Genomic DNA, 23,475 nt, shown 5'->3' on the forward strand with positions numbered 1-23,475 from the left:
GGCTTGGCCATCCCTCTGGGGGATTTGGGGACCTGACCCTCGCTGGGCAGACATCAATGGGGTACAGGCTGTCACCCTCCCCTGCCAGGGGGCGCAAACCCAAGATTTCCTGCTGCACCCAGCAGCCCCACCTTCCAGCCACTGTGGGAAACTTAGCTACAGGAACTGGTACCCCCCGCTGACCATGAGGGAAACCGCCCCTAAGCGGAAAACTTTTTACTGTTCAGAGCGCTCTGCACCCAAGCACCCCCGTCCTAGAGCAGCACCCCAGTTCCCACGATCGCTGGACTTCTGGCCCTGGAGATTCTCCTCTCTGCGCAGCGCCCCACCGGAGGCCTTCACTAGCCAGGGGGCTGCGGGAAGCTTTTTCTGTCCTTTGAATGTCCATGCCTCCCGTACCCCTTTCTCCTCCCTTGCTTTTCTGCCCCCATTTCCTTCACCTTAACTGCACTTCTGCCACGCCTAGCAGCCACACCCCTTCTTTCATCTGGTTTCAGTTTTCCCCAGGCCAGAGTTCACTGCCACCTGCATTCTGAATGCTTCTAGCAGCCTGGACCTAGGGTGAGAGTGGGACCACCGCCCTGGCCCCAGCCTGGGACACTCCTTGGAAGGTAAGGACAGAAGCCAACCCGATGGTGGCCTTTCCCACGGAGGGGGGTGGGGAGACAAAGAGAAGAGAGACAGAAGAGAGGAAGAGGAGGGAAAGGGAGAAAGAACATAGGGACAATCCAAGACAACCTCCTCCCAAGACGACCTCCTCACCCTCCCTAACAGAGGTGTCAAAGTTGAAAACATTTCCAGTTCTATTCCAGAGAAGTGAGAGGAACTAAAGTTAGGTGCTGAGGACAGTTGTCTTTATCAAGGGCTTACCTTGTATCTGACATTGTAAAAAGTGTCTTTTAAATGTCTTCTATTCATTTAATCCTCCCTGAGAACAAATGAAATGGGCAGTGTCATCCTACCTAATTAAAAGCGCTGTAACCCCTCTGCAAATCAACTCTCGTTTAGGGAAGGGAAGGGGAATAACAAAATGCTGAAACAAGGACACAGGATGACCCTTTGCAGCAATGATACCCACAAGACACTGTGTTGGAAATGGACTTTACAACTTGGTGGAGAGAGGGGAGGAGGAGTGGGGGAGGTGGGAGAGGGAAGGGATGGTAGGAGAAAAACAAAGGAGAGGGTAACAATGCTCAAGAGGAAATGTACTCATTACCTTACTCGTGCAACTCTAACCCCTCTGTACAGCATCTTTACCATAAAATAAAATAAAAAAATAGATTTTAAAATAGGGGCAAAAGCACTGGGACCAAAGCACAGAGAGGTTCTGTAATTGATTCAAGGATATCCAGCTCTTAAGAACTGGGTCTTACATTCTCACCTAAAATTCCTGGATTCCAGAATCTTTGCCTTTGATCTGGTGTTAGAATGAACAACAGGGATGCATCTTGATTCCAAAACAATTAGTGCCTAGACAATCCCAATCAGAAGTAGGGATCAGAAATCATTATTCATTTCACCTCCTTGTTGCCTTCTCCAACACATCCTGTACCATACATGGTGCTAAGATATGGGATCATCTCTCAGACTTAGAGTGCAATTGCATGGGTCCTGGGGGCTGTCTACAGCCAGGTCTCTGTAGGGTCTGGGAATGCCCATCCCACAGCACAAATAGTATACTGAGATTGAAATCAGCTGGAAAGGGCAGGGTATCTGCCTGTAGAGGCTTTTCTGGGGAGTGTAGTATTGGGTAATAGTACTTAGCAAGGTTTGCTGAGAAGGAATGAATGAGTCCTTGTTTACAAGGACTGTAGGATCCTGGGAGCAGGGAGACATGGGAGAATCGTTCTTGTGGCAGGATGGCACATGCAGAGGCAGACTGGGGTAAAACACAAGGCAAAGTGATATGTACAAATACATGGGTGATAATGACAACGAGGTGGCATTAGTGTTCCTGGCATTACAGATGGGAAACCAGATTCTACACAGACTCTTCATCTTAAAGCAGAAGTGCACGCGTGTAATCCAAGTTCATTTACTCTCTTTGCATTTCCTTCTTTTGTTTCTACATGGCCTCGCAGAGGAGTACAACACTGGATGTTGTAAGGAAAGACTCAAATGTACAAAAACCATGCCTCTAAGTTGGAGAGAGGGAGAATAAAGAGATTCACCGGCATTGATTTGTTTTCTCAAGAAAGTTTATCCTAGCAGGTGCTGCTGTGTCTGATGATTCTCCCCTATATTAACGAGCTAAGAAGTGGGAATCAGCTCAGGGAAACCAACTGGTAGCTAGGCTTGTGTGCCCCATTGAATCTTAAGTTCCTCATTAGAAAGTTTTGAAGTGGCCTGACATTCATCTGGACACTTGGAAAGGACTTGGGCAGTATTGCTTTTTGGGGCAGAAACTTGACTTTCTTGACTTTCTCTCTTTGTTACTAGGGTGTATGAGTTCTGCAAGAAAAACTTTTTTCCATTTAAAGGAAATTTCATACTAGGTAGATATTCTGACCTTGAGCTATGTCTCTAGTCTTTTTACTTTTCAGTTGCTCGTCAGGTAAATCTCTCATTTTTATTCAAACAGGGCTTGTAGCTGGGATGACAGACATGTCCTCTCATGCTCAGTTTGCTGGTTGAGATGGAGTTCACTAAATTATTACCACTGTTGGCCTTGAACCTTGATCCTGCTAATTAATTTCCACCTCATATTTGTGATTACAGGTGTGAGCCACTGTGCCCAGCTTTGTCACTGTTCGTTATATGTGGTATATACACATACATACACATACATGTATCTATACTTATTGTGTCTTGAATATTAAAAACATGAATATCTGCATAGTTAATATAATTATTAGTTAAATTATGTTAAGAGAGATGCGTTTAAATCGGTCAGAGCTTTGTGCTTTCTAGGGAGGCTGTCTACCATCAGAACCACAACCTCCTAGTCCTTTTGATTTTAGTTTATTTTTACTAATTTTACTTGGGCCAGCTGACTTATCAGATGAGGTCTCACTAACTTTTTGTCCTAGCTGGCCTCCAACAGTGACCTTCCTATCTCTGCCTCCAAAGGTGTGTGGCTCCACCCCTGGTCCCTAAATTCCTTTTCTATCTGCACACTAAGTTCTGAAGATTGGTGACTCCCTGCCTTGGCTGCACATTAAAAACAATGGGAAGATTGATTTATTTTTGACATTACTAGGATTTGATCTCAGCCCTTGCTAAGCAAGTGCCTACCTCCAGTCAGTAGGTAGTTTTGAGCAGATAGAGTGATCGCCAAATTAGACTGCCTTATTTATTTATTTTACAAGCCCTGGGTAAGAACTATCATCCTGGGTATTATGCTTTTTGTTAAGACATACTTGCAAAATTTATATAATAGAAGACCCTACAGTGCCAATATATCGCATGATGACTCCAAAGTATAATATATATATATATATATTAAATTGGATGCATTAATTAATTCAGCAAATGACAAACAAGCTAGCATACACAAAGTGAACATATGGCAGGTAATGATTGTCTTACAAAGAAAAGCAGAAGGAGACATGTATGAGTAGGTGTTTGTATGTGGCAAGTGTGATATGCTAGATTTTTCACAGGGTGCTTAGGGCAGACTAGTAGTGAGTTACAATCTGAGATGAACAAATTTGAAAAAAAAGATTAAACTATTTAATTAGTAAAGACTTAATTAGAAATAACTTGGTAATTAAATTAGTAAAGAATAATTACTAGATATTTAGGAAAGATAAGTCAAACTCGAACATGACAGTCAAACAAAGCAGTCAATTTTTATATTTTTAAGTTAAATGTAAAAAAAAGAAACAAGGCCAAAAAATGAAGAAAAGATTAATATTTATTTCACTGTTGAGAGAAAAGGAATGTTCTATACTTCCAAGTAACGGAAAAAAAAATTACAATGTAAGGGAATGATTTGTTTGATTGTACCAACATAATGTCCCCCCTGTATTAACTAACCAAAAGAGAAGTTAAAAACCAAACACGTTATAAAAAACAACTACAAGTTTGAAAACTGGGCAAATGGTATTGAAAAATGATTAATAAACATGGAAATCAGATGAACACTAATGTGTAATTAGTATTTGCTCATCTAATGCTATGTTTTTGTATCTCCACTATCTAGTTAGCTTTAAACCACGAGGGTGCTTTTCAGGTGTGGTGGAAACTGTCTTGCCCTGCTAGGTGAGAACAGGAAGTGCTGCAACAGCTCTGGAATGAGGTTCGGCAGTAAGTGTTTACCATGTTTAATATGTACTCGGCTCATCCACTGCCCTGTCCAGTGGTAACACCAAGAATTATTAAACAATATAAACAAATAATAATAGCTAATAGTAGCTACCCAGCTATTTTTGCTGCCTCTAATGATTGAATTCAAATCCTTGCACTTACTAGACAAATTCTGCCATTTAAGCCATGCCCCTGGCCCATTAGTTTTAGTTTTAGTTTTTCAGGTAGGTTCCCAGACTTTTACCTTGGACATAACAGGATTATAAGTGTCACCCTTCCTGATTTTTTGTGTGTGTGTGTGTGCCAGAAGTAGGGTTTGAACTCAGGGCTCTGTAGCTTTCCCTTGGCTTCTTTGTGTAAGGCTAAGTGCTCTACCACTTGAGCCATAGCTCAACTTGTAGCTTTTTGGTGGTTCATTGGAGATAAGAGTTTCATGGCCTTTCCTGCCTGGGCCAGCTTTGAAATTAAAAACCATAGATCTCAAGCTCCAGAGGAGCTGGGATTATAAGCTTGAGCCATTACTGGCTTCTAGCCCAGATTGATTTTTGTCTTAGATAGGTTCATGCTAACTTTTCTCTCCAAGCTGTTCTTGAACCTTGATTCTCTCATTTCCACTTTCTTATTCCTTATGGGAGTAAGCCATTTAAATTTAAATCAATAGATAATTATCAGTAGATAATTTAAATGGTTCTACACATAGTTTTCAACAACCTGAAATCTTTCTATCAGCTCTAGAGAGAGGATGGTTACTCCCTTAAACGGTTAACAAAATTGAGGAACAAAGATAGTGTAAATGTCTTGCCCAAGATTGTTCAGGAAAAAATGGAGATTCACATCCAGCTAGACAGGTATCCCTGAAAACTGATCCTACATAGTCTATTTTGAAAATGGTCTTATATGTTAATGAAGAAATCCTAGGTGCCAATCAAAATGGTATTTAAAAAAGAAAAGTGTGGTACAAGAAAATTCTCCTTATATATAGTGAGACTGAAAGACATGAACTTAAACCTTTGTTTGAAAATATAAAGAAAAAATACTGTAAATCATGCTAAAATATGTTCAGATTTTCTTCTTTTGGTCCGTATCCATGTCATCCATCTCTTAATTTTGACACATAAAACCTAGTAAGTACATTAAAAATTTAGTGTATATATACCATTGCACACAGAGTTATTTTTACACACTAGGCTTTTTGTATGTTTTATGTTGAAACACACAATTTACTATATTGCTAGATAATATCAAACTCCTGTGTGGACTCTGAAAATGTAAAAGCTGCTATCAACTTGGAGTGATTTACAAGGGCCTGCCAGTCTAGAGGAGAAAAGCGGCATGAAGGAAACAATACTTCTTAAGGTTAAATGAATAGACAGAGTTAATAATGAAATGTGTGTGAGTGGGAGGTGGGAAGTTTGAAGACATAGAAGCTTCTGATATGAGCACTTGGTACTTTCCATGCATAATTATTCCTTTATCTTTATCAATATTATCTCTTGGAAACTCCACAAGACATTTAGCGATGGCTTTTACGAGGTTGGAATAAATGGTTTATGGCTTCATTACTCAACCTTTTCCAGGATCTAAGAATGAATGGCTATTTTTGCTTTTAGCATGTGAGGCAAGTATCAGTTGGTAGGAGAACTGCTCTGGGTTGAGAGATTGTTCCTAGATGTCTTTGCAAATATAGAATGTTCTCATCATGCAATAATTCTCAAAGAAGCCTTTTCATCTTTTACCTTATCATGGTATCTGAGACATCAGTAACTAGACTGAGTTTGCACAGATCCTCAGGGCTGTTAAACTCTAAGGTCAGTTGGGGCTGTCCCTATAACCAAGCTCTTGATGTCCACTGAGTTTACTCTGCCAAAATTCAGAGGCCCTAGGATGGATACAGTGAGATTTGGGAGAAGTAAGAGATATGGGAATACTTATGAAATAGTTGGATGGAATGAATGGCCTCCCCAGGAGAAGAGCCTTCCCCGATTCTGCTCTCTAAATCTTTTAAGTGTGAAGTTGACGGCTAGATTGTCCCAAGGTCAAAGCTCAAGGCATACCTAGGTCACACAGGGTCCAGGTCAGTGTAAAGGAGAATCCTGAGTGTAGAGGCCTGTCACTTAATGCTTCTCATGTTCCTGAATCAATACATCTGGGTAAGTGAGTGCAGAAACATCCTTTTCTTCAGTAATACGTATCAAGGAGAGCTTACTGGGTTTTAGCTGTTGTGCCAGATGTTAGAGATGAGCAAAGTTCTTAGCCTTCTGAAACTTGGGTTCCATAGGAAGGAAGACTTTCAAAAATTCAACAGAAAGTGAAGACCTAATTGTAAATCATAATGAACAGTTGGGGGTAGTATAAATACTAAATGTCCCCCAAAGGACCATGTGTTAGAAGACTTAGAAGATAGTCACAGTAGTGGTATTGGGGGATAGTACAACCTTCAAGAAGTAGGGTCTTTGCAGCACCCAACCTGTGAATCCAAGCCCCATGACTGGCAAAAAGAAAAAAGCAAAAACGTAGGGAGGTATTTAGATCATTGGGGTGATAGCTTTGAAGGGCTAGAGGGACTGTAGCCCTTTTTACTTTCTTTGGCAACACTCAAGGGATGAGTAATTTTGCATTGCCCCATATCCCTGCTCTGTGCCTCATCATAGGCCCCAAAGAAACAATGTTAACTAGTTGTAGACAGAAGCTTCTAGAACTGTGAGCCAAAGTAAACTCTGACTCTTTGTCAGTTGATTATTTGAGGTACTTGTTATAGTGACAAAGAGGTCACCAATATATGCTGGTGTGTGCCCCTCTCCCCATACTTCTACCTAGCTGAACTTCTGTACGTATCTTGATATATCATAGATTGCTTATCCCTAGAGTAGTAGTAGATTTTGTTACCTGTTTTTGTTAATTTGTTTTGTTTTGGTGCTGGTCCTGGGGCTTGAATTCAGGACCTAGGTACTATCCTAAGCCTTTTTGCTTAAAGCTATGCTCTTCCATATGAACCATAGCTCCATTTCTAGCTTTTTTTTTTTTTGGCAGCTTATTGGAGATAGGAATCTCACTAACTTTCCCTTCTGGGTTAGCATTGAATCACAATCCTCAGCGCTCAGCCTCCTGAGTAGATAGGATTACAAGAGTGAGCTTTTATCTGGCTGGTTTTCTGACTTTTAACTTTTACCTTGGAGGTTAGATTTGATAGGCCAAGGCTAAAAGACATTAGGCTCTGTTGTATTAGAAATTGCGTTGTTAAATATTTCTTCTAGAAGGCAAATTCATTGCCTTGAAACTATCAATACTATGTGACTGAAAGTTTGGACAATTGGTGACTCTTTTAAAAGATGAGAATCTTCTGGATGATATCTTAAAATTGTGTTCTAGAAAATGTTTTCCCACATTTCCTTCCTGAGATAAGATGTTTCTGTGTGAAGGCTTTAGCCTAACATGTCTCATTCTGTTTTCCAGAGAAAGCATTTGAAGACGAACCACAGCCATGCTTGGCAGAGAATTATTCTTGACACTTTTGATTCTTAGAATTAAAAACAATGCAGGTGAGTATTATGATTTGTCATGAGCATTTCATTAGTATCAGGGGTGTAGTGTTTTATGTGGAGGTGGTTACCTAAGATACTGAATTTAGAATTTAGTGATATAGAAAGCAGAACAACAATTTGATATCCATGGCATACAGAATGAACAAAATCTTAGGAAGGGAATGAAATAAAGAAAATGCAAATGATAATGTTGAAATAGAAAAGATATACTCCAAATTTATGTAGATACAGGGTATAAAATTTGGTGTTTTGAAATAAATTATATTTGACAAGAAAATTACCTTCATGTAGCCAGGTGCCAGTGGTTCATGCCTGTAATCCTAGCTACTCAGAAGGCTGAGACCTGAGGATCATGATTCAAAACTAGCTGGGGCAGGAAAGTCTGTGAGACTCTTATCTCCAATAAACCACTAGAAAACTGGAAGTGGCACTGTGGCTCAAGCGGTAGAGAGTTCGCCTTGAGCTGAAGAGCACAGAGAGAGTGCCCAAGCCCAGATTTAAAGCCCCAGGATGGACAAAAAAAAAAAAGAAAAAAAGAAAGTTAGCTTCATGTTATTTGTAACTGAGGTGGAAACAACTACCTTTGTTTTTGGTTTTTAGTAAGTTTTAAATATTCATTCTCTTTCTTATAAGGAAATCGAATTTTTGTCATATTTTCAGTAGTTTAAGGAAAAGAAATAGAAAACATGGCTCTTAAAACAGCAATTCCTACAAAATTATCAAGGGTGAGGGAAAGTGTCAATGTTGAAAGGAGTGACACTGATCAAGATGCATTGTATTCATAAACTTCTTCATTAGATGGCAACTCCTTTGTACAATTATTCAAAGATAACATACACACACACACACACACACACACACACACACACACACACACACATACATATATATATAGTTGGCTGTGGGGCTTGAACTCTGGGCCCAGGCACTGTCTCTAAGCTCTTCAGCTCAAGGCAAGTGCTCTACCACTTGAGCCACAGTGCCACTTTTGTTTTCTGGGTAGTTTATTGGAGATAAGAGTCTCACAGACTTTCTTGCCCAGGCTGGCTTTGAACTGAGATCCTCAGATCTCAGCCTCTTGAGTAGCTAGGTTTACAAGCATGAGCCACCAGTGCCAGGCTAACAAAAATATTTTGAAACATTATAAACAACACACATGTGGCTGGAGGTATGTCTCAGGTGGCATAGCACTTGTCTAGTAAGTAAGAGGGCCTGAGTTCCAAGATTCAGAACAAGCAATAAAAACTAATTAATTCAAAAAAAGCATTGGGACTAATTAAAAAGAATACACAGAAAGAGGCTGCTTAGAGGTAGACTTTCAGAAGGTCTCAAAGCAGGAATTGTTTGGAGATTTTTGTTTCCCATTGATGAGAATTCAGAAGCCCCATTCTTTGGAGAATTTGTTGAATAGCAAGGTTTTCCTAGACCGTGAATGAGGAAGTAGGAATGTAATGTATGATTTTCTTTGGTTTGTTATCTAAGAGAGTAAACACTGGAGCCCATAGCACTTACATTGGGAAGTTCTGCTGAAGATATAGCAGAATTAAGCTATTCATACTATCAAATAATACACATCCAGTTTGGAGGTATGGTTACTTCAATGGATCATGTATTCTTCCCAGAGTACTACTCAGTAGTAGCCAAATATTAAAGAATAAAGCAGATCTTCTTTTCTTGATGTGAAGCGATTTGTCAGAAATGTCTGAGGTAGGTGCAGAAAGATGTGTCTTATGGGTCCCATGTTTCCTGGATATACACCAAATACCTTGCTTCTTCTTACCATGGAAGTAAGTTTCAGGCACAAAACTAGGGGTACAGGTTTTGTGTAAGTTTTGCTAAGTTCTAGCTCCCTGTTCTTTCAGACACTTGGAAAACATCATTCTCTGTGGGATTGACCCAATTTAGCTAAAGTTAGATAACAACAGCCTATATTTGTCCTAACTCAAGACAACTTGAAACACTGACTTTATTCTGAAGGAATGTAGTTTCTTGTATGACTGGATTTTTTTCTTAATTTTTACTTTATTTTATTGTGAAGGTGCTGTACAGAGGACTTACAGGTACATAAGCAAGGAAATTTATCCATGCCTATGTTTTTCTCCCACTATCCCTTCCCTCCACCACTATTGCCCCTGACCCTGAAATTGTAAAGTTCATTTCCAACATGATGTCTTGTGAGTATCATCCTTTGTCCTTGTTTCACCATTTTGGCATTCCCCTTCCCTTCTCCAAACCGATAAATATATATACAAGACACAGTGTACCACAACCAAAGACAGTGATTGTCAGAGATAAGCCAAAGGAAAAAGAAAATGAAATAAAATAAGAACTCAATATAATACATTGATGACAACAAGGTCAACAACCAAAAAAAAAGACCTGCTGTTTCCATGTCTTGGAGTTCATTTCAATTAGCATCATTTTATATGGTCAAATGTACATAGCTATTGAGCTATTATGATCCTCTGCTAGGACTGTCCTAGACATATACTAATTATTACAAATGAGGGAAACCATAGAGTCTGTGTTTCTTTGGATCTGGCTTACTTCACTTTCTATGATTACACCTCACCTCAGTTAGAATGACCATTATCAAGAAAACAAATAATAACAGATACTGGCAGGCTTGTGGCCAAAAGAGAACACTACTACACTGTTGGTGGGAATGTAAGCTGGTTCAACCACTCTGGAAAGCAGTATGGAGATTCCTCTAAAGATTAAACATAGAGATCCCCTATGACCCAGCAGTCCCACTCCTGGGCATTTATCACAAGCAAGGCCACACTAAAGCTACCAGCACAACCATGTTTATTGCAGTATTATTTACCATAGCTAAGATGTGGAACCAACCCAGATGCTCCTCAGTAGATAATGGATCAAAAAAATGTGGTATATATACACAATGGAATTCTATTCTTCCATCAGAAAGAATGATATTGCCCCATTCATAAGGAAATGGAATGACTGGGTTTTTATACTTTACTCATGGAAGAATGTGAATGTCTGTTCTGACAGTTTGAACTCCACATAATTTGAACTCTACTCATGTCTATAACCAACGATCATTACTAACAAACATTGGGTTAATCAAGTCAAATATGTAATGTTAAATACACATAAAGTTAGATGCCTAAAGCCATTAGCCTTCAACTGCTCACTCTCACCCTATTCCACATTAGACTCTTCCAATGTCAAATTGTCACCCAAGAGAAATGGATGGGTATATTCACCAAGGTTAGATTAAAGGTTTGATCCTAAAACTATGAGCTTTCAATTGCTCACCATCCACCCTTGTAGAGTATATATTTCACACAAGGTTCTTCAGATGATAAATTATAACTATCTCCAAATAGAAATGCATGTGTATATTCACCAAAGTACAAAGCACACATAAAATCATTCTTCCATATAACTTATATAAACTAATACAAAAACAACACTCACAAGCACATATGTTTGTACAAGATTTTTTCAAAGTTTGTCAAAGTTTAGAAACCTAGAAAAAAGTCCAAATTTCCAATAGACCATTCTTCAAGCATCCATGTACCCAATATATCTATTTTATAGAACAAACAGGAGCACAGTTAGATATTGAATAGTAAGGAGACATGTCCCATTCCTGCTACATGTAGAAACATGTCTATTAAAGACATAAGTATAGTGCTGGTGTAAAAACAGTCAGATATGTTTTATGTTGTATAATTTCGTTGCTTCATTAGTGCACTTCTCTAAAATAGGAAAATAAATGAATTGTGAATGACAATTATAATCAATGTTCACATATACACATATATTAGCTCTCTGTGTTGCAGCATTGAACAGCAAATTGGAGATTATGTGACAACCACAAACATCATGTTTATGTTCCTAAACTCTTGCCCTTTGAAGTGGATTTGACATCTATGGCTTCAGAGCTTTCTTCAGACTTGAGAGTGCATTTATTTCTTCCTCAGGCTGTAGTTAGTAATGTGAATTTTAAACCAGATGACTGCTTTGAGAAATAAACCTCAAGAAAGACAGAAAACTTTGCCTTGTGTTCAGAGAAATTCAGTTCTCTACATGCCACTAAAGGGTACCCCACCAATAGAGTATGAGAAAGGTCCTTTAAGGCCAGCCTTCAACTAGGAAAAAAAATGTACCAGGTGTGGAATGGTGACTAGGTCAATTTCCAAATCCAGAGCAATTAGGCTAATTAAGAGGGAGGGGAAAAGAAAAAAAAAAAACAGGAGCAAGATGGGAAGTGACAGGTACCTGGATTTGGACTGATACCGAATCAATCAATTCTTGATGATTCATTGGTAACCTACAGCAGATTCTTAGATTCTGGGGTGCCCTTAGCTTTCTGCAGGCAAAATATTAGGTAAGCTGGTTGGGCACAAGGTAAGTCAGATTTCTGAACAAGCAAAGAAAGAGTTCCATGGCTTCTTGTCTTCTTTTCCATGGAGACTTCTTAGCTGGGGAAATTTGGAGGTAGGTGTGACAAGTGTAACGTATCTGATTTTCCTTATCAAGAAATTGTTATTTTTCATAATTTCTATTAAAAGACAGTAGTATATATTATATGTCTTTGGGATTTTTTTCTTGTTTAGAGGAAGATTATCAGTTATCAAAATTTGTGGGCTTGAACTCAGGGATTTTTGCTTTCACTTGGCTAACAGCTGGTGCTCTACCACTTGAGCCACACCTCCAGTCTGATTTTCTGCTGGTCAATTAGAGATGGAGTCTTGCAGACTTTTCTGTCTAGGCTGGCTTTGAACCAACGTCCTTTCAATCTGAGCCTCCTGAGTAGCTAGGATTACAGGTGAGAATACAGAGCTCTGCCTAAGATGGTCTTATCTCTCCTAGTGTTGGAAGCCTGACCATGGATGTTCAAATAAGAGAATTTCTTGCAGTGTGCTGCTGAGATTTCTCAGGGATTTCTTGTTCTCCTAGATTTTTTTCACTTGATGCATTAACTGGGAAAAATATTTTTATAACTTTTTCCTTTTTCTTCTTGCTAAAATTTAGTAGAATCTTGCCATTTTCAAAACAACATTAGTGCAGTAGAAGAGGAACCTTTTTATCTGAAATACTGCTTGTCTTCATCTGCTCATGGGAATGAAGCAGCCACCATAAAATGGTCCAAATTCAACGAATCACTTGGATGGGTAGAACTGAACCCCAGACCTTCTCCCAGAATTACTTTGCATGATTATGCTTTGGAGTTTTGGCCTGTGGAGTTAAATGACCAAGGACGCTACCTTTTCCAAATGGGGTGAGTGTACCTTTGGGTTTTGGTATATTTCCTCGCATTCAAATACATAGTAATCTGAAGGTTGGATAATTTATGTATTTTTCCATATGTATATTTCATTATGAAAAAATAATCTCCTTAACTATTTTCTTCATGATCTTACTGAAAGTCATCTATCTCTCTAAGATTTGTTCTTAGAGGATCCCTGCTAATGAAACGTGAATGAAAATCAGTTTTAAAATTCAGCATCTTCTGAAGTCTGAATGTCTGGGTTGCATGAATTCAGTGGGTGAAACTTCAAGTGATATGGATGTGGAGAGAAGGATGGCCAGGGTTATTTTCCCACTTGCCAGCCTCAGGCTGTGGAGAAGGGGCAGGGTTGACATATAAAGCACTCAAGTCTAGTTTTCAGGGACCATTGGGAACCAAGTACCAGTGCTGGCTGAGGATGGGCTTGGAACCAGGCACAATGGATAGCTCTGGATTAGTGAGGGGGGCGGTGAGTGTTCAAGAACTGGTGTTCCAGCCCTAGAGATGTATGCCAGGAGAGTCATAATCAAGAATAATACTTTCTGTGAAATAAGAACAACCAGTTGAATGTGTCAACCACTATAGTAAACTTGGATCTCTGTATAGGAATCCATATTGATCTATCTTCAATCGGTCTGTTTACAAAGGTTCATGTACATGTTTTATACACAATGCATGGATTTGTATAAAAATTTGAGACTGACCTGTTAGAAACTAGCCCAGGGCTAGTTTGGGTGGTATCATTGTGTTGCCACATGTAGCAAGTTTCTTCTAGAAATCTCACCCTTCACTGTAGTGAGTCCTGATCATTATCAACCTTGCCTTTGAGGACAGAGTGAGAGATAGCACATTGAAACCTCCGTATCACACCTGTGGGTTTTGTCCTAAATGAAGTCATGCTTGTTTTTATACATAGAAACTCCCAAGAATCAAAAATTGTGAAGCTCCCTTTTCAGAACCAATATGCTCTTTATGACCTTTAAAGAGCGATAGAAAAATTTTTCCCAGCTAGGACTTTTCATAGCAAGTTACGGAGGAAGGAAGCCAGTAAAAAGAGCAGGAGGAGAACAACAAATATCACCCCCTTCACAATGCTGATTGGTTAAACAAAGACGTGACTTAAAAACACCAAGTCGTATGGACAGGGATGAAAGAAGACATTGTGGCAAAGAGGCAGTACCTATGATCATTTCTTGGAGAAGAAAGAGACACTTCTGTTGTTCTGATATGAAGGATGGAGAATAGAGCTTGTTACTGGAAACAAAAATGAGGCCATCAGAATGAGGCTGGGGGACAGAGAGGCATAAAAATATAGGTAATAGATAGAGGGGACCAGGAAAACAATGAGGTGCAGATTGGCCTTGATGACAAATTCTGAAGGCTGTTGGAGATGATGAATGATAGGAGAGCAAAGGAGTGGGAGGCGTGGCTTGGACATTGGCTTTATCAGTGAGCCTGGGAGCAGGCTGTTGTGGTCACTTAGCAGCATGGAAGATACAGAGATCATCCAATAGCAAGAGATTAGCAAGCAGCATCTAACATTTCCTACAGATATGTGTATGCACATGCATGTGTGTGTGTGTGTGTGTGAGAGAGAGAGAGAGAGAGACAGAGAGAGAGAGAGAGAGAGAGAGAGAGAGAGAGAGAGGAAGGGAAGGAAAGAGAGAGAGATGACTCAGGCGTGTAAGCCTTTGTAGTTTGCTGTGAAAATTGTTAATGCTTAGAACCTTTGCCTGGTACTATAAGATTGAAACTGTAGTCCTTTAATATTTTTAGGAATTATTGCTAGTAATCAAATGCCCCTGGGGACTGATCATTTATTCCTATAGTAACACCCATATTGTCCTATTACATTTTTACAAAGAAATCAACTAAGAAAGAAAGGGATATAGAAGCATTTTGATGACAGAGATAATGGAAAGAAGGTAGCAAGAACACAGGCAGAAGATGAATTATTAGACCTCTGGCTGATGAGCAGCAAGTTTGGCTTTGCAAGTGTCCTCAGATGAGAGTCAGTTAGAGCAGTGTGTGTGTGTGTGTGTGTGTGTGTGTGTGTGTGTGTGTGTGTGTGTGTGTGTGTGTGTGTGTGTGTGTGTGTGTGCTGGAGATCAAACCCAGGGTCCTGCACATACTAAGCAAGCATTTCTACACTGAACTACCACCCCAGGCTTTAAAACTTGCTGTTTAAAGGGACCCTCATAACAGATTGGAATTGGTGGCCACAGGTAGGAGGGAATGATGTCTATGTATGTGGAAGGGGTTAGGGTGTCATAGCTTTGGGCCACTTGGTTTCAGCTTCACACCAGCCACTAGCTATTTGATAGCACTATCCTGTTTAGCTTGTGTCTACATTCACAGGAAAGTGTCCCATGTAAGGTGGGGATTCTACCTGTCAGCATTTGCTGAGTGTTAGGACCTATGGATCAAGAGCTTTGCGATTTGACAAGTTGAGAATATGCATGCAGCCTATTTCTTGTAACCCTCTTCTGAAATGGCTCTCTCCAGATCAGGAACCTAGGAAAAGTTTACAAACACACTTAAGAGGAAGATGCTCTTTCAAGATCTAGATATCTCACCTATGTATCCATGTGAGTAGTCTGTGCTTTCTCTAGCCTTAACTAGTCTTACAAAAATTCATGCCCCAGACTCTATGGACTCTGTCCAAAGAACACTTGCTCCTTGGAAGTCAAACTGTGGTGCATTTATATCCTGACTCTATCCCACAACAGGTGTGTGACTCTGGTCAAATTGTAGAATCTCTCAGGGATATAACTTTCTCTGTGTGCATGTATGTGTATACATGTATATGCATATGTGTGTATATAAGAGATCTCCCTTACATGTATCTACTAAAACATCTGGAATAACCTTTTCTTTTGTCTAGCAGTTGCATGCTTAAAAGGTAGCTGGGAGAGCCCAAAGTGGGCACACATCTATTAAGCAATATGTATCAGTGGTAGTTTAGGTATGGATCTCTGTACCATATGAACAGTATAAGCAAAACATCCAATTGTGATAATTTTCTCTTTCATAACAAATATTACACCTTTAAAAAGTATTACTATTTTCTCTACCCTTTGATTACTCATTTTTCATCAGAAGGATTATCAACTGCAAAATCCCTTCACACTTACTTTTGTCCAGCCAAGGATACAATACAATTGTGCTAGGAGTTGTGTGGTGGGATTGATGCCCTGAGACATGAGCACAGGCATACCCATTCAGAGGACAATGTCAGGAAGGCTTGTATACCTTGTGAAATCAGGGATACTTTCTTGTCTTGGTCTTAGAATCATCAAAGACATGATCTACGGCTTGCAAAATGTGTGCATGCCTGTGTTCATGCCTATGTTTGTGTGCCTATGCATGTGAATGCATGCGTTAGACAGCTCAGATTTTAACTTTGACTTCATGACAGATGTTAAATTTCCTCATACTCAAAAAAGGGGAGTCAGAGCAGGGTTGTGACTGAAGATTGATTAACTAAAGAAGTCAATCATGAATCAGTCTCTAAGTAGAAATTGGGAAGCAGCTGGGCATAGTAGCTGATACCGATAATCCTAGTTACTCGGGAGGCTGAGAGCTAAGGATCATAGTTCAAAGCTAGCCTGAGTAGAAAAGTCTGTAAAATTCTTTTCTTTTTTTTTTTGGGTCCAGTCGTAGGGCCTGAACTCTGGGCCTGGGCACTGTCCCTCAGCTCTTCAGCTCAAGGCTAGTGCTCTACCACTTGAGCCACAGCACCTCTTCCGGCTTTTTTCTTTTTGCTTATGTGGTGCTGAGGATCGAACCCAGGGCCTTGAGCATGCAAGGCAAGCTCTCTACCACTGAGCCACCTTCCGAGCCCCTCTGTAAGATTCTTATCTCCAATTAGCTACCAAAAAAAGAGCCAGAATTGGGGCTGTGTCTCAAATGGTAGAGCATTAGTCTTCAGCAGAGAAGCTGAAGGTAAGTGCTTAGGTCCTGAGTTCAAATATTGGTACCTGTGTCCAAGAGTACACATGTGCACACATACACACGCTACAATTAGGAAAAATATTCTTTTGACTTAGTTTCTATAAGGAAAATGGGAGAGAGGTGCAAAGTTTCGGTAGTAATTACAAAATACATCTACATTTTTGCTTTATAGAAATTCTACTCAGGAATGGGAATTAAAGGTCACCAAAAGAAACAAACACAGCTGTTTTAGTGAAAAACAGGTGACCAGCAAAAGCGTGACAGTTAAAAAATCTTTCCAGATTAACTGTTCTAAAAATTACTATGAAAAGTGGATCAACCGAACATCATTATATAAGGTAACCTTCTTTTAAATGTTTCAACTTAAGACTTGTTAGTAATCAGTGTCATGCCTTTATCTTCCATACTCAGGAAGTTGAGATCTGAGGATCATAGCTCAAAGCCTGCCCAGGAAGAAAAGTCTGTGAGTCTCTTATCTCCAATTAACCATTAAAAAAGCCAAAAGTGCAGCAGAAAGTAGAGTGACAGCTTTGAGCAAAAAACTTAAAGGACAGTGCCCAGGCCCTGAGTTCAAGCCCTCATACTGGCATATACACATTCAATAAAACCACCTGATAGAAAAGGTGAAATTACAAAGTAAAAATCTAAACCAAAGTGGTTGTGGAGTTGTGAATGATATTTATATTATTCATTTTTTACCTCAAACTGTATAGAATGAACTCATATATACAGGGAAAATATATGCTGTCAAGTTTTTAATTTTAAGAATATATGACAAAAGAAAATAACAAATCTGAAACTAGCACTGTCCAAAATTAGTTCATTTTGGGTTTGTATGTAAACATCTGCACTTAAAAGTTGTTTATTTTGGTTGCTGCCTTTCTTTATCCACTAAAAATTAAATGTGATTATTCTTCTACATCATTAAACATTTTCTTTATTTGATGTACTTGGGATTGAATCCAAGATCTCAATGTTTATTATAGAAAGCAGTCTACCACTTAAGTTTTTCCCCCAGACCTTTTCTTCATTTGGTTTATGACATAGGGTCTCACTAACTGGCCTCAAACTCATGGTCCTTCTGTATCTACCTCCCAAGTAGCTTTTTCTTTCTTTCTTTTTTTATATTTTTTATTGTAAAAATAAGCGTACAGAGGGGTTACAGTTACATGAGTAAGATAATGAGTACATTTCCTATGGAGCATTGTTAACCTCCTCCTTTGATTTTCCTCTACCATCCCTTCCCTCCCAACCTCCCCATATCCTCCCTTCCCCCCTCCCAAGTTGTAAAGTTTATTTTCAACATAGTGTCTTGTACATCTCATTGTTACAATGGTTCAACCTCTATGCTTGTTTCAGCATTTTGTTATTTCCCTTCCCCTCCCCAAATTAGAAAAATGTATATACAAGATGCAGGGCACCAACATCAAATACAATGAAAACAGGGACTTGAACTCGTGGCTTGTGTTGTATCCCTGAGTTTCTTTTGCTCAAGGCTCTTTCACTTAATCCACAGATCTACTTCTGGCTTGTTTTGTTTTGTTTTGTTTTTGGTAATTTATTGGAAATAAGAATCTTATGGGTTTTCCTGCCCCGGCTGGCTTTGAACTGAGATCTTCAGATCTCAGCCTCCTGAGTAGCTAAGATTATAGATGTGAGCTACCAGTGCCCGGCCACACCTGGTTCTTTAAACATTTTTACACACGGGATTTTATTTTGTATGGCCTGGTTTTATCTAACTGGTTATTAGACTCTTGTGACATGTTTCATATTTTTCACTGTTATTTAAACACTGGTCGTGGGGCCTGAACTCTGGGCCTGGGCGCTGTCCCTCAGCTTGTCAGCTCAAAGCTAGCCCTCTACCATTTGAGCCACAGTGCCACTTCTGGCTTTTTCTGCTTATGTGGTGCTGAGGAATTGAATGCAGAGCCTCATACATGCAAGGCATGCACTCTACCACTGAGCCACCTTCACAGCTCCAAAAATATTTTCTTAAGTCTTTGGATGCTTACGTGACTTTCCTTTAGCCAAGTCTCTTAATGCATAATTACTGGATCAAAGGCTAATCAAGTTTTCATTTTTGATCTGCATTGTCAAACTAGTCTCCAGGGACCTATGCTAGAGATAACACCTCCAAAACTGTTATAAGAATCCTTCTTGCTAGACACCAGTGATTCACACCTATGATTCTATATACTTAGTAGACTAAGATCTAGGGGATCAAAGTTTAAAGCCATTTTGAGTCAGTAAAGTCTAAAAGAATCTATCTCTGAAATAACCAGCAAAAAGCCAGGATAGAGGCATGGCTCAAGAGGTAAAGTACCAGCTGCAAAAGCAAGCCAAGCAGCCAAGTCCCTGAGTTTAAGCCATGATAGGTACCTCCAAAAAACCAAAAACGAGATCCAAAGCAAAAAAAGAAAAAAAAAAGAATTTCTCTTTCTCATAATTTCCCAAGACTTGGAAATGATACTTTTTTAGAATGTTAAAAATCTGACTTGGAAAATTCCTGAGCTCTTAATGTTTTTTCTTCTCATTATAGCCTAAATAAATTGACTTTTAAATGTATTTATTGCATTTTACTATTGTCTTTTGTAAATTACCAGGGTATTTTCTCTGTTTTCCTCAGTTGATGTACCTTTTCCTTGTAGGAGAATAAGAGCTCTTTTAAATAAGGCTTTGGAAATGATATATCCATGCTTGTGGTGTGTGTGTGTGTGTGTATAGTGTATGTATAAAAATATATGTTATGTCGGGGGCTGGGAAGGTGGCTCAGTGGTAGAGCGCTTGCCTTGCATGCATGAGGCCCTGGGTTCGATTCCTCAGCACCACATAAGCAAAAAGAAAAAAGCCAGAAGTGGCTCTGTGGCTCAAGTGATAGAGCGCTAGCCTTGAACTGAAGAGCTGAGGGACAGCGCCCGGGCCCAGAGTTCAGGCCCCACGACCGAACCAAAAAAAAAAAAAAGTATGGTATGATCATGTATGTATGGTATGGTCTTGGGCATGCACGACACAGTATCATTTATGTGGAAGAATGAACCTGACAAATGACTCCATCATGAAAACCTTGAAGAGCCAGGAGAGTGGCCTGCACAGAAGAACCTAGTAAAGTTGAAGTAACTAACAAGGATGTCTTTGACATTTTTCTGCTTGAACTGCTTGAACACTGTTTAACTTGTGACTTTTCTCATTTGAAATGTGTCAACATGTGAATCAGTCCTGAGTTGACTTACCTCATTTCCTGTCAGAGGTTCACATGCTACAGTACAGGTAATTTGTGAGGTTCAGTATACTGGGTTTTAGGAGGTCTCCATACACAGATGTCTAAATTTAGAGGATGGGTGTCTTGAGGATGCTTGTAGCTAAACAATTGACCGCAAAGCTAAGTATGCTCAGCTTGTGGATTGAACATGACTGCCCTAATGAGAGGAACTCACGCCACCTGAATCAGCAAAGTATTGATGGGAAATGGAAATGGAGAGTCTCTGGCATTTTATATACTTTGGAGGAACTTGGAGGCTTATATATTAATGGGAACACATGTGGAGACTGTGAAAGTCTATTCTAGACACTGCCTAGGTCTAGCTCCAGGGCCACCACTTTAGGACAGGTCTGAAAGCACTAGGTCCTCTTCATTTAGTAAAGGGACATATCATGTGGTAAGGGCAGGCACCCAGCTCCCATTTAGCTATCATTCCTGGATTACCTAGACTGATGGCTGGATGATGATGATGATTGATTACAGGAATACATATTGAAATTGAGAGAGAGACAGAGACAGAGAGACAGAGGGACAGAGACAGAGAGAGGCCAAGATATATATAGAGAGACAGAGATTGAGTATACTTATGGATTTGAATATTCGCCATATATTCCTGGTTCATCTTCTGCCTTCTGGTTCAAGACATCAAAGAATGGGGAGATGTTGGTTGCTACTAGCACATCTCTGATTGTGTTCCTACCCCTGTTACCTGTCTCTAGAATGGACACTAGTGAGTGTGCTGAATTAGACTGAAAGTGTTAGGAGAATAACATTGTGTTGTGAATAAACTTTTGACCCTAAGATGCTGCTGTTGCTTCTCCTTTCTTCCTCCCCTTTTCTTTTTCCTCCTCCTTCTTTCTCCTCCTCCTTTCCCTCCTTTCTTCTTCCTTCCTCTCTGTCTCTGTCTCTTTCCCTCCATCTTTCTGTGGTGTGTGTGTGTGTGTGTGTGTGTGTGTGTGTGTGTGTGTGTGTAAGATTCCAAGAACATGGCAGCAGTGACAGGGTCCCTCTCTCCTATCTTCCAGAATATATTTACAATGACATTGATCGTAACTTCCTGGCATGGTAGTTCATTGTTCACTTACCAGCAATGCCAGCTTCCTGGGATAGTTACTCAGGAATTGCTTGTTACCATCTATTTCTCCTTCCCTACAAGTGTGGATGACTTTGGGGTAATATTAAAACTATTTTATTTTTTTTAATAGAACTGTGAAAAGATAGAGGAAAGCAGCAAAAAACTATTGATGGTGAAGAATGCCAAGTTTGAGGACCAAGGGTACTACTCCTGTGTGTTTTCCCTTCTTCATAATGGAAAACTATACAACCTCACTAGCACTTTCAATATTACTGTACTTGGAGGTGAGAAAAATCTTATAATTCAGAAAAAAACAGACCTTTATTAGTAAAATGGAATCTTTACTTTCTTATAAATTCTAGGAACTGAGGGGTCATTTTGTTAAGCTAGTGACCACATTTTTAATGTAAATATAAGATTCAAAATCTTTATCTTGGCTCCCATCCGCCTGGTTGAAGGAACATTTTCCTTGGTAGCAAATTAGTGCTCTCTTATTTAGAAGTTGAGTAAATAATTGAGCCTTCTCTTGCTAAACATTAACAGATATTTACTATGGTCTCAACTATTTCTTGAGGATATTTATGTTTAATAATCAACTTAATATTGGGAAGTAAAGGTAAAAAGGAAATATTGACCAAAGCGAGTAAGATACTTTCCTCAAGGAATTTATTATAGTCTAGAGACACTGAGGACATGGAAGTGCTATCATATGAAACAAAGTCAGCTGTGAAACTGTAAGGATATGCCTGGGTACTGGAGGAGTGGCAGGTGTAGAAGGCTCCATCCAAGCTGGGTTTTGGATGAAAGGCATCACGAAAGGGCAGGCCTTGTGAATGGTATAGTGGCCATGTGAGGGAGTAAGGGTGTCTGTGGGAAGGAAGCATGATACAGAGCCTGATTTGCTTTGTACCCAGATGAAGCATCTATAATGAAAAAAACAAAAGCATGGCTTTTATTGTGACAGGGCTATTAGAGGTAATTGAATCTAACTTCATCTCACCTGGTAACCTTAATATGGTACAGCCAAGAACTGAACACTAGACTTGCAGTCAGGAAAGTAGGGCATACAGCATGGAAATGTGGGAAAGGGAGTGATTGGCATTCTGGTTTGGATGGAGCAGATTGGAGTACTTAGAACAATAGTTTAAACCTCACTTGGCATTGATAGCTCCTGTCTATAATCCTAGCTACTCAGGAGGCTGAGTTTTGAGGAAGTCAGGTCAGGCAGGATGTGAGACTCTTATCTCCAGTAAATTAATCAGAAAATATCTCCAATAAATTAATCAGAAAAAGCCAGAAGTGGTGCTATGGATCAAGTGATAGAACACTTAGATTTGAGCACAAGGAGACTCAGGAACAGTATGCCCAGGCCTACAGTTCAAGCCCCAGGATTGGCAAAAACAAAACAAAATCCCCTCACTGTTGTAGGCCTGGTACCTGTGGCTCATGCCTGTAGTCCTACTACTCATGAGGCTGAGAATTGAGGATTGTAGTTTGAAGCCGGCCTGGGCAGGAAAGATTGTGAGTTCTTATTTCCAATTAACCACCAAAAAACTGAAAGTGGAGCTGTCATTCAAGTGGTAGATTGTTAGCTTTGAGCATAAAAACTCAGGGAAAGCTCCCAGGCTCTGTGTTCAAGTCCCATGATCAGCACAAAAAAAAACAACAAAAAAGAAACAACAATCCCCCTCCCCAACAAAAACCTGCTATCAACTCATTGTTTTACTTTGGGGATTTTTCATTTCAGTGTGTTTGGATCACAGCTCACCTTGGATCATTGCAATTACAGAAAGTAAAACCATAAAGAGAGCTCCTGGGTTAGACTCTTTTAGATGAGATAAGTGTATTATAACAGATTCTTCAAAAGACAATGTTAATTTATTTTTTTCATTTCTTTTTACCTTTAGATCACACTAAAAGAATTCCAGTTTACTTGGGACCAAAGTTTAACCGTGTTGAAGTTGAACTGGGTATATTTCAATGATTTCTTTGCATTTATAAACAGACATAATTGATTTTCAAAAAGTCACTGTCAATCAAATGAGCAAATCAGCTCAGGGAGTTTGTCCAGGCCCTGAATTCAAGCCCCAGGACTGGCAACAAAAAAAGAAGAAAAAAACAAAGGCAGTAGGTC

The 23,475-nt window shown here is 39.6% G+C and overlaps 1 protein-coding gene across 3 annotated transcripts in view; it reads left to right on the forward strand.

The window, feature by feature from the left end:
- The first annotated feature begins 519 nt into the window (after window positions 1–519).
- Il18r1 (interleukin 18 receptor 1) overlaps window positions 520–23,475 on the forward strand; it is a 37,746-nt gene continuing 14,790 nt past the window's right edge. The window contains exons 1-6 of one of the 3 annotated variants that reach the window (XM_042695557.1): window positions 520–611; window positions 7,702–7,787; window positions 12,798–13,044; window positions 17,180–17,345; window positions 21,472–21,625; window positions 23,249–23,311. In XM_042695557.1, the coding sequence (XP_042551491.1) occupies window positions 7,730–7,787; window positions 12,798–13,044; window positions 17,180–17,345; window positions 21,472–21,625; window positions 23,249–23,311 (688 nt within the window). In that variant the 5' untranslated portion in view covers window positions 520–611; window positions 7,702–7,729. The remainder of the gene's footprint in view (window positions 612–7,701; window positions 7,788–12,797; window positions 13,045–17,179; window positions 17,346–21,471; window positions 21,626–23,248; window positions 23,312–23,475) is intronic. The other 2 variants (XM_042695558.1, XM_042695559.1) reach the window with 2 other exon arrangements.

The sequence above is a fragment of the Dipodomys spectabilis genome, unplaced genomic scaffold (assembly GCF_019054845.1).
Source record: "Dipodomys spectabilis isolate Male_0828 unplaced genomic scaffold, ASM1905484v1 ptg000187l, whole genome shotgun sequence".
Lineage (NCBI taxonomy): Eukaryota > Metazoa > Chordata > Mammalia > Rodentia > Heteromyidae > Dipodomys > Dipodomys spectabilis.